Below are 12115 nucleotides of genomic sequence, written 5' to 3'. Positions count from 1 at the left end.
AGTTCTTTAGATTTAAGAGGGGGCGTGGCGTCCAGGTTTAAAAGTTTTTTGACCGTTCATCGGGATTGTTTGGATTTATTAACACAGAAGGGAATATTCCCTAAAAAACTGCCTGCGTTTATTTATTGAGACTTTAATCAAGGAAAATAATCCATGACATAATCCCCTCATTTGGAAATATACTGATATTTTTTTAATATTTTAAAATTTTGGATTTAATGCAAGAACTTCTTTAATAATACAATGTATTTTAGGATGTAATATACTGCGCAGGTACCATTACTCTAATCATGTATACAGCAATGTGCAGCAATCAATGAATTCTAGAATCGAAGTTACAATTTTTAATGCATGGATTACAAACAAGTATGATTTATCTATTCATGGATTCTATTCCTATCCAGTAATTCCCTGTATGAGGCAGAGAACGATGAGTGACTCAGCGGAGGGAAACAGAGGAACCACTGGCATTCAGATGATAAAATGCCAGGGTTCATCTAATAGCTATGAAGGAGAATCACTCAGGCTTTTGCACTGTCAAAATTCCTGAGACAAAACAACCTCTAGAATGGCGCAGGGAAATTTCTTAACTAACCATTAACCACCATTTCCATAATCACATCGTTCCAAAAGTCTATTGGTCCTGGTAAACACCAATGTAGACAGTCATTCTGAACAACCTCTGTTTTGTTCTCCGCAAATGGCTGAAACTGACGGTATGGTCCTGGGTGCCCATCCGGCCTCAACAATAAGAGATTTGTGAAGTCAAGAAGCTTAAGTTTCACCCCATTGTCAGCAGCTTTTGCTGCTGTCTTCTCAAACTCTTCCAATTCAACATTGCGTAGAATCCTGTTCAAGTCCTTTATTTCAATCTCTCCTTCTTTAGCTGGTGTTATCCTCCGACAAGTTCCTCCATTATGCCATTCCCCGTTCTCAAAGTGATCTGGCGTGGATGTCCTAAAAAAGATCAAGCCCTTATGCTTTGATGTTGCAATGAAGTCCATGACATAGTGGAGGGTTTTGTTGTAAGCATAAACAAATCCTAATTCTGTCAGGTTTTTTTCAGGACATATATGGCAGCCAACTATGGTATCATTCTCATGGTAGATCGCAGCCTTGAGAAACCATTTTCCAGTTGAGATTATCATGTAATCTAAGCTCTGGTAGACATCTGTCCATGTCTTATCAAGCTTGTCCAGATGCAGCTGAACTTCAGCTGTAGAAACACCGTTGTTATCTTCAAAAATTGCAGCCTTTACAAGAAAAGGAGACCAAATATTTGATATTGTGAAATTGTATGACGGGAAATGCCATCTCTTTGATTTGTATTCCCCGTCATGGTAAACCTCAACAGGTCGTTCAACCTGAAAGTTTTATGGAAAAGTAAACATCATTAATAACCACTCCACAGAACAAAACATTATGAACAAGGAGATAGTTTTGCTTACAACCATAGTAAACATACAATAGTTTAATGCCAGGTAAATATATGCAGAATAATTTGCTGTTCCGTGTTAAAAATAGTACAAATTGCTTGGCCACTAAATTCATAAGCATCACAAAACAAACCAGAAATCATTAGCGCATAAGATTTCAGGTGCTTATTCAGAACAAAATACGAAAAAAGAATTAAGTCAAACAATGACCATCCACTGCACCTCTCCCTCTAGACTTCATTATCATGACAAAATGCTTCTGTGTTTTTTCTTTTAATAGATAAGTAATGACAAAAGGCTTCTTGCTTTAGCAAGTCCACCACAATTTTAAGTCAATAAAAGACCTAAAAACATAGCTGATATAATCAAAATCTCAGGTAAAAGATTGCTAACCAAGGCCGAATAGTGACCGAGCAAACAGATCAATCACTTTATCAACCTCAAAGTGATTTACACATTCCTGTAAGCAAGCGTTTGCCTTTAAATGTCCAGATTTTACTCATCAAACTTACAGAACATGGAGATAGCAACTAAAGGGGGCAAGAAATATGACAGGGTTATTAGCTACCAAGAACAGCACTAAGGAAGTACATCCCTTATAACACAATGACACATAAGTGAGAAAATACCACAGTTTTGATTAGTGACAGTATATTTATCAGATTACAAAAAGTTTCACAGTCAAACGTTTCCCTGTCTTCACAATGTAAATGCATGTCATTTAAAACAGAAAGAAAGATTTTGTATGTGCTAGCGTCTCATGTATCTGCTATCTGAGCACAATATGATGGAATGCTGACCTTTATCAGCAGGAGTGAAGTGATTCTGTAATACCAGATGCAATCAACAACAAACAAAGCACATGAGCATGTTGATGCACGATATTTGGAATGCAACCCTTAGAAAGTGCAGCGCAAACACTTTCACAGAATTCAACAAAATACCCAAAATTTCCAATCTTTTTAAATTAACATCAAAGTGCATGAGTCATTATTCACACAAGCCTAGCATTTAAGTTGGTTGTATTAGTTACCAAGCCAGCACATCAACTACTGAAGCTACAATAGCCAAAAAATCACATAGGAGTGAAATACATTAGTTTACCACAAAATCAAATGATAATACTGTCCAATGCTCTCAAATTAATAAGTTCAAAGACATTGTTGCAACATTAAAATAGTTTGTAGAGAGAAAAGTGCGATAAACAGTACCAACCACTAAAATAGCTTCTACCCTAAGATAAATTCCTCACCATCTAGTTGAACTAGTTAGCAATGTTAGGAAATACAAAACCAACAGATCAGAGTGGCCAGCAGAAGCATGGTCAGTCCATAACGACAGGTCCCAGGATCACAACCTGGCTCTAATAACAAAGTAACTTTGCTAACCAATATTTTCTTTTCCCTTCATGGTACCTAAGATAACTGATTTCATCTTTTTCCTTCTATGAGGAGAAAGAGAGAATTAATCTTTATTTTAGAACTGGTGCAAGTCATATACTAGCATAACAAGTACGCAGAGAACCATATAATTCTTATGATAAAGAGGAAAGTTGAGGCCAGGGAAGCCAGATTTATTTCTAGTTTATATCACCCAAAGACAATGTTAAAATTTGCTATAACTGTCGAAACACATACTGTTGTGAGCATGCACAGCAGTGACTGCACATGGTTCCGAGATATGGAATCACCAATCAAAGCCCATGCTTTATTTCTCATCAACTCCAGAAATCTCCCTGCATTAAATCGCGGTAACTGACAATCACGCGGTTTCCACTTCCAGTATAGATACTCAGGATCAGGGCGGCCATTCCTCATACAATTCTGATGACCCTCTATCAAGGGGCAGCTCTTGTTGGTGTAAGTTGGGCCTGAGGGACTGGGTATCCAATCCCCTGTAAAGAGATCACACTTTTCTGCAACAATATCTGGTGCAACCATAAATTTAAACAATTAAGCTACAACATTAAAACAAACTCACTAAAAAAATCAACAAAACCTTGTATGTGAGATGTTAATAACAAAACTAATAGCTCAATAAACTATGGATGGCAATGTCGATCAACTTAATACATGCAGTATCACAATAACAAGAAGAAGCTCCTTCACTCTATCTCATAAAAAGTACAGTTTTCATCAACAATTAGTAGGTAAGACACTGAACAAAATAGCTAAAAGTACCAATCAGTTAAGAAGAAACAATAACACAAAAATCAGAACAAGGTCCACCAGAATCCAGCATTCTACATGACCATAAATCAACTTGGAAGAAACCCATCAAAATTTTCAATCTTTCTAATCAAAAACAATATTGTAAAATGTAAATCAGCAGATCTCAGAATACCAACTTACTTACAGCTGATTCAATGTCATTGAGCATGAAAAGAAACAATACAAATAGAAAAAAAAAAACAAAAGAAAAACAAAACCCAATAGAAAAAAGGATCCAAATTTAGTTACCTAGAGGTATCTGATCTTCATTTTCAGGTATTTCAACAGAGACAGGAGGTTTCAAGTCTGGCCCTTGAACTTGCTCTTTCCCCAACACAGGGGATTCTAAATCAGATGCAAATCCTTTAGAACGAGAAACGAAGAGCCTAAAAGCAAGACCCACTAAGAGAACAGCAACAGCAAGCTTTACAAGCACGTGTTGATGCTTGTTCAGAGACCATGACTTCCAGTTCACTCTCATTTTTTTTTTTCTTTCTTCCTACTTTGTTTTGTTTCGGCAAACCGGAATGGCTGCACTTCCCTAAACTTGGGTAGTGTGCAAGAATCCAAATTATTGAGCTGGGAATTCAGAAGACCGACATTGGATTCTGTATTGAATTATTGAAGTACATGCTTTTATTACGGTATTAACAGATGAGGACCGAGGAGTACTAAACAATTCTTTTTTATTGGGGTAGCCCCCTTTGTTTTTTTTTTCTTCTTTTAAAGATTGCTGTATACAATTATTAATCAATTATTAACCTTTGTTAACTTTGCTTTATTAACAGGTGGCGGCTAGGACAGCTTGAATTGTTCATTTTCAAAAGGAAGTGATTATTACTTAATTGACGATTGATATTTTATAATATAATATGATTATAGATAATATAATTATAAATAATGTTATTACAAGTAATATAATTATAAAAAAATAATATTATAATATTTAGTATACAAGTAAAATAATAATTAAAATGTGAAAAAGGTAATATTACAATGTTTAATTTATAAGTATTTTGTTGAAAATGTAATATTAATGTTTAAAATTATTCTTATTTTTTAAAATATAAATTTAATATATTTATTTTTTATAATTAATTTTAATATAATATAATCTCCTAAATATATTTTAAATGTCATATATTTTATTTTTATTTTTTATTATAATCTTATATATTTTATTTTTATTTTTAATATAATTTTTTATATTATATATTTTCTTTAATATCTTTTATCTTATTATATAAATTTTAATTTCTTATACTTTATTTTAATTTCTAATTCTTATATTATATATTTTATTTTAATTATAGTATTACAAAATATTTTTAACAAAATAATAAAGTTGAAGTGTAAAAATATCTTTAATCACATTATAGAGTGTAATGTATTGTAATTGTATTAGTTTTGAACTGCAATCACATTACAATGTAATATGATTATATTGTAATTTTTCATTACAGTGATTTATTGTAAAACAAATACTATAATGTAATTTAATTAAACACAAGAAATATGCTTCTACTTCTCTTATACCGAACGCTTCCAAATACTAATAGTAAAAAAAGTTTTAAAATTTGAATAAAATGAAATATAATTACGTTAATGAATAATTAAATTAAGATCTCGTTTTGCATGGTATTTGCCGTGTTAAATAATGCCGTTAATCTAAATAGAAATGCCAATTGCATGTTAATTTGGTTTCAAAGTGTTTTTTATATATATATATATATTGTGTCAATTGCAAAAGCATTTTTTAGTATCAAATAATCAAAATATTTATTTTTATTTTTTAAATTACAAAATTACCCTTTTTATTATTTGAAATAAAATTTCAGTGCATTTTCAAATAATTAAAAATATAGTAGGAATATAATTATTTAATTTTCTAATTTGAAGCAACATCTTTTAGGAAAAATCAAACCCAAGGATCAAGCAAAAGAGCAGTGCTTTCTGTTGGCAACCATTGTGCTAATATGATCTCTAAAGAAACCTTTAACAGCTGATTGTTGTGCACATCTGGTTCTGTTAATGTATTTTAATGAGTACAGTACTATTCCCTGGATTACCAAATTTGCTCGAATGGTTGGCTGATAGTCGCAACATGAATACTAAACATGAAAGTCAGAAGAGTTGCACCACATCCATAAACTTTCTGCAATTCTTTATTAGGTGTCACAGTAAACAAAATAGAGCCATTGAGGTCAACCGCTCTGCTGCATAAGCTGCCATCCAGCTCTCAACACCGTCTGTTTCATTTATTTTGACAATGACTTCTTTCCTTCCTGCCTCTTAAGTAAAGCAACGAATTCATTTTGCAAGAACTTCACAGCTGAGATTTCTTTTTTCTGCTTTATTAGCCATTACCATGTCAGTAGGCCAAGTTTGATCTGGAAACCTTTCCTACAAGTTTTACCTAAGACTTAAGAGGAAACGGACAACACATCCTTTTTACCATATCAGGATTATGCCAGGGCCTGGTTCTAAACTGGCTGCCAAACTCAAAATGACCTGAGCTGAATGGAGTAACTAATGATTTACAGCGTGAAAGCCTGAAGCCTCACCAGGCAGATAGTAAATATTTCCAGATTTAAGAATAGACAGGAAACAACCAACAAAATTTCAACACCTTGCTCACATGACCCATCCTCGGTCTCCAAGAAGACTATGCACACACCGAAAAGAAGAGGGGGGACAAAAATGAGGAAAAGAAAGGGAAGGCTTAAACCTGACATAGACATGGTCTGTCCATTGATTGAGAAAGGATGGTTTCCTCCTTAGTGCAACATAGACACTCTACACATGACACATGGCAAATATCATCTGGCCAAACCAAGGAGAGATCCAAATGCACAAACAAGCATGTATCTTTAATGAAACTTTTCTTGTTACAAATACAACAAATTACAAAGGATTTGGACTTTACACCAACCATATAGAAACAAGTTTTTTATAGGATTATCAAACAAATATCAGTACGGCTGCATGGGGAAAAAGCAATTGCTTCTTCGGATTAATCATCAGAGGAAGCTGTAGCACCTGCTTCCAATAGGTTTAAGAAATCAAACGAGCTCTTTATTCACTAAACCACGCCAGGGAGCCGCATGCCAAATCCACGCTTTTCTTTCCCCACTCTGTTACCCAAATTACAATAGTTAACAATCCAGGAGGACAAATAACACAGCAAGTTTTAAAGGTAGATTTAACTGCCTAACATATGTCTCTAGGCAAAGGAAAAGGGAAGTGGCAATATCTGAAGCTGACATAGTTTGTTTACCAATAAATTAACTTCCAGTAGTTCATTACCTAAAAGGAATTATATCACAGCTTTTTCCTATCAGTTCCTGAACTATAGGCCAAGCGAAACATACCTTTTAAAGAGTAAAAACTATCATTACTATTTCACACAAAGAAGAGCAGATGACATCCAATTCTTTGGCATTAAGAAAATGCACAAAATGAAAAATGGTCTGAATGTTGTTCATAGGACAGTCATTTCCTTAAAACATTATCAAACAATACTACAAATGCTGCAAAATTTCCATCATTCTTACATGGGAAAACAAGTTGTTCGTCCATTCTTCTTCATCATTGTTATGTTTTCCCCTTTCTGTGTTTTTAAGTTGCACAACTGCATTGATAGTTTAAGTCATCTACATTACATCTATTATAAGAGTTTAACATCACTTAATCTAGGCATGCTTAGAAGGATTGAAATTACCAGAAATTTCAGGGACGAATTGGCCCCGCTTGCTTTTCAGCCTTTCTAACTGCAGAGTCAGACATATCTTGTCCATTCACCAGAACATTAGGTCTTTCATTCTTTATGTTGTCATTAGATCTCGAGCAATCTCTAAAGCTTTTCTTAATAAGACCGACTAAAAACGATTTGCTCCCCTTGTGGAGTTTCAATTGGTTTTCTTCTTTGCTTGCTTGCAAAGTGTCTTTAGATGAACTTGAATTAAGATATCCACTGAAAGAAACTTCCACCTCAGTTGCCACTGGCGCATTTTTCTCAGAAACAACTTGAGAGGCATTTTTCAGTAGGATAACCTTCTCTTCTTGTGCTAGTTTTGTCCTATTTCCCTTCCTACTCCCACTCACTGCTTGATTAGATGATGGGTTGCTGACTTGGTCCTGAAAAGGTAAACTTGAGACTGCAGGGCAAACATCATAACTAGATGGCTGCTCCGGAGAGCCAGGAGAATCTTTCCAATCAATCACATTATCAGGGCTCTCTACGTCCTTAGAAGATGTTTGGTCATAACCAGAATGTTCAACATTTCTGGAGCTGGGGATAGTGGCACCAGCATTAAAACATCCATGAGAACTTAGGTGGCCTACATTCAATAACTCAGAAGACTTTTGTTCAGCCTCAGTAGGTCTTCGCTTTGGATTTCCAGGAACAGAATTAATCAGTCTCTTCTCCATTTCAAATACAATCGCAGTTGAACAAGCACCGCATCGTAATCGCTGGTCATTCTTCATCGTTTTTCTGAATTTCCTAGGCAATTTTAACAATGCCAAGCATTTATGGCATGTTATAAATGGAGCACCATTGGCTATAGGGTGACAAATTTGTTTATCCCTGCAGGCTAGCACTACCCTTCTAGGACATCTTCGACCAAAACCATCAATATCTGAATCGATGTCACTTGGCCATACATGCACTGGTGAATCTTGAAAGTTCACTAGAGGGCATTGGGCAGTTCTAGGAAGATAATGCTGCTGAACTCCATCAGAATTCACATAATGATTGAAGTTGGAATTGCAAGGGTCCTTCAAAAACCTTCTCTTGCTAAAATCAGGTGGGACTTGCAAAGGGCCTTTCAAATTTTTGTCAGAGCAATGTAAACATGAGCATGCAGGGAGGTGATACAAGGTTTCATCTGGATTTGGATATGATGCAAGAAGATCTTCGTTATGCCTTGAAGAGTAGCCATAAGTCCTATGCTGATGGTGGTAATGGGTTACTTGCTGATGCCATCTTCGGTGCATACATGGTGAGAGAGAATCTCCACAGCCAGGTATCTTGCGACGAACATGCTTGGAAGCTGGATGGAATTTTCCATAGTTCTGCACATGATCATCATCATTCATAGAACTATGATTTAAATAAGTCAACTCCGAAACATGAGGATATTGTGCAGAACGATGATGAGCAGAAGACTTGTTCCCAATGGAACCACCAAGAGGGTCACTAGAAGCTATTATGTTATCACTAGGAACCATATCCCTGGGTCTCTGGAGCAGTTGATCTTTTAACTCATCCAGCTCCTTGAGCAGCTGAGTCCGATCAAAACTTTTTATCACACTAGGCACATCTAGGTATCCAAAACTCTTCACTGGTTTGTGGTAGCCATAGGCAGAACCGTACCTATAATTTGAAGGTCCCTCATCAGGATAACGGTAAACTGAAAATCTATCCTGTTCATCAATTGTTCTCAGGCTCCTCTTGTAAAACCCCCCAAACCCATCTCTGTCCACACCCCGCATATCTGTAACACCCTTCAACCTCAAGGACCTAGCAAAGTTTGCTAATTTGGGGGAGTAGTCTTCAACTTTGCTCCCTCTACTTGAGTTAACAGACTTAGACCGGTTCATGTTCATATCCTGATCATCCCTTTGAGCCCAATTATTCACTGGATTCTTTGACGATGGCATATAATTATCAACATATCCAACTCCTTTCTCAGCTCTATTATGCTCATGCTTATGTTCCCTCACTTTTTTATCATCACCAAGGTAGACGTTCTCCTTATTTATTCTTGCTGACACACTGTTGAAATTCATACTTTTTTCTCCAAAAGTTCTCTCCTTTCTCCTACTTATACCCTCAACTCCACAAATTTCAGTCTCAGAAGCACTACGTAGACTACCTCCTTTGTCTAACTGACTATCCACTTCCTCACAACCCCCTCTTCCCTTCTCCTCAATGGGCTTGTCCAGAAACCCATTACTAGCCGGCTCTTTCTTCTTTGCTGTATTGTCAAAGAAAACCAACAAAACCTCTCAATGAATGCCTTTTTAATTACACAGAAACCGACAGATAAAAAATTACAGAAAAGAAAAAAGAACAACTTTAGATTGTCCTCTTCTACATATTAGCATGAGCTATTCTTTTTTTTTTCTTTGATTTCTCAGCAATAAAACAAGACAAGGTTAATTGTAAAGAAAGCTAACCTTGAAGAACAGCACCACAAGAGCCACACTTGTAGAAAGAGTACTCGCGAAGCTCCTGTAACAGACTTTTACACTTAAAGCAACGAACAAACCGAACTTGTGATTCTTCAGCCATTACTAATGAAACAAAGCCCCAGAGACTCAATGAAACAAACCAAACTAAACCATTAACCTATCCAAAAAAAAATCACAAAAAGATAGAAAAAAAAAAGCTTTTTGGTTTCTTCAATTCCCACACAATCTTTGCTTCAAAAGATTCAAACTTGAGATATACGAAGTTTACTAAAACAGAAAATTAAGAAAGAAAAAGAAGGAAGTAAGCAAGAAATTGTGTCCCCCTTGGGGAGAGGAGTTTTTATGGTCCAAGAATCTGTTCTTCCTAGTAAAGATGTTTGGAGGGAAAAAAATAAAGACAAAGTCGTAATAACCTCGTTACTCTTTAGTCGTTAGAAGAATGGGCCCAAAACTGGTAACGTGTTCAAGTTTCTATCAAAATTTCGTAGAAAAAGGCTGCCACGAAAAAGGGTTTATCTTGCTTGCCTTGGTTTGAAAAAGGAATACCATGGCCTGACTGACGGGACTTGTTTCGAGAAGGAATGCGCTTAACCTTTTGCATATAAACTGAAGTCGCTCTCTCGTTTGCTACACAGTGAACATACACATTTTTGGATGCCCCCAAACAGTATAAGCACGTAGCCTAGCCGGTTGACAATTTTCTTAGGCATTATATCAAATCCCAAGTGATGAAAGGACTTACTCACCAGGAAAAACTGTTGGAAGACAGAGTACAGAAAACAGAGTACCGACCATACGATGGTTTTCACCCTTGACCTCTTCTTCTTAAATTGGAGTTATGTCAAAGGAAAATCATTGGGCTTTTTTTTTTTTGGGTACAGAGGGACAATACTAGAATATTAAAGTCATGCAAATTTGTTTCTGTATGAATATATGTTGCACAAATATTGCAGACTGGACCCTGTTTCTTGTTTAGATATCTAGCGAGATTGAGACCTAAAAATGCCAAAATTAGCTCTATATAAAAAGTTTAGACACATAGTAGGATCAATATTGTTTTTATACAGTACCACAGACAATTAAAGCAATCATAACTTGCAGACAAACATTATCAAACACGTATTGTACAAAAACGCGGTTAGAGAAAAAGAGAGATGATGCCGTAAACTTGGCGCTGGTAAAGACATTTATGGTCCTGCCCATCCTGGAAATTGTAAGGAAGCCAGAGGAGAATGCAACGGCCAAAAGTCGTCTTCTCATCAACATCATTAGAACCCTTCTTTTTCCATCGGTTAATCTTACATTAAAGTGAGTTGACTTGCGTTGATCATGGAAAAGGAATGAGATTAATCTATGGGAAGGGCCGAGTCAAGGGGACTGGATAAGCTTTTTGACTCTCACGCTGAAAAAAATGAAGGTTTGGTGCAAATTTGCCAATCATCTCTGTGTATGTTTGAATTTCATTGGAGTAAAACTTAAGGTTTTCAGCAAGTTCTTATTGGCTGAGAGAATTGAAAAGGGTTTATAGCCGTTTTCATGGTATCTAAGTTGCCAAATGGAGGATGATACTTACTAACAAATTACTAATAGAAAAAAAAAAACATTGAATGTTTCCATTAAAAAAAGGTAGATCTCGTGATCTAACAGGTACGTTAGTGTGATGCTGTATTATTCTGACTATGTCAGCTTTTACTGTTCTTCACTAAGAAAACAATGATATCTGTTGCTACTTGTCTTACCACTAACCAGATCATTTTACCAAGTCAGAAAGTTAGTCAAGTACTAGCTTGGAGGTTCATTTTAAGTGGAATTTCTACCATTTAGAGAGTCAACAGTGTTTTAGTGGTGAGAAGCTTTGAATATGATGAGAGATAATACGTTCATAGATGGATACTGAGTTAGTTGCACGTGGCAAAATATATGCAATGATGAATAAACAGCAAGAATTCTGGCCTCCCCTCCCAGACCAGGACATTCGTACTACCAACACACTAGTCTAAACTCAGTGTTAATTCCTACAGCTTAGAAGTCAAAAACCCTGATCTCCATTTGCATATGCTGCGGCTAGCTCACCTTTTCACACTAATTGACACTAATTGGCCTGTTTTTTCTTTCTTTTCCCATCTTTTGTGTTAGTTTTTTCACTTGGCGCACCTTGTTCACTTGAAAATCAATTTCAAATCAAAGGGTGGGCTGAAGCCCAATTAAAGAATTCAGTGCGGGTCACTGTTAAAATTCAGGTCATGTTGGGCTTTTCATGGACTACGAAAG

The 12115-nt window shown here is 35.8% G+C and overlaps 2 protein-coding genes across 3 annotated transcripts; both read right to left on the bottom strand.

The window, feature by feature from the left end:
• LOC18606662 (protein trichome birefringence-like 23) lies at positions 267-4320 on the bottom strand. The gene is made up of 3 exons (XM_018118570.1): positions 3896-4320; positions 3074-3363; positions 267-1364 (listed from the first exon to the last, which is right to left on the bottom strand). The coding sequence occupies exons 1-3, from the start codon at positions 4125-4127 to the stop codon at positions 591-593; spliced, it is 1296 nt and encodes a 431-aa protein (XP_017974059.1). The 5' UTR covers positions 4128-4320; the 3' UTR covers positions 267-590.
• LOC18606661 lies at positions 6348-10816 on the bottom strand. Of its 2 annotated transcripts, none has more exons than XR_001926886.1 (4): positions 9830-10816; positions 7368-9627; positions 7201-7277; positions 6348-6780 (listed from the first exon to the last, which is right to left on the bottom strand). XR_001926886.1 is itself a non-coding variant. In XM_018116790.1 (4 exons), the coding sequence occupies exons 2-3, from the start codon at positions 9942-9944 to the stop codon at positions 7376-7378; spliced, it is 2367 nt and encodes a 788-aa protein (XP_017972279.1). In that variant the 5' UTR covers positions 9945-10471; positions 10591-10815; the 3' UTR covers positions 6348-6780; positions 7368-7375. The 2 variants fall into 2 exon arrangements, 1 of the variants encoding a protein (XP_017972279.1); XM_018116790.1 differs by lacking the exon at positions 7201-7277 and having other exon boundaries at positions 9830-10471; positions 10591-10815.

Source organism: Theobroma cacao, chromosome 3, assembly GCF_000208745.1.
Source record: "Theobroma cacao cultivar B97-61/B2 chromosome 3, Criollo_cocoa_genome_V2, whole genome shotgun sequence".
NCBI lineage: Eukaryota > Viridiplantae > Streptophyta > Magnoliopsida > Malvales > Malvaceae > Theobroma > Theobroma cacao.
The sequence above is the reverse complement of the archived record's forward strand: the minus strand, read 5'-3'. Positions and strand labels throughout refer to the sequence as shown.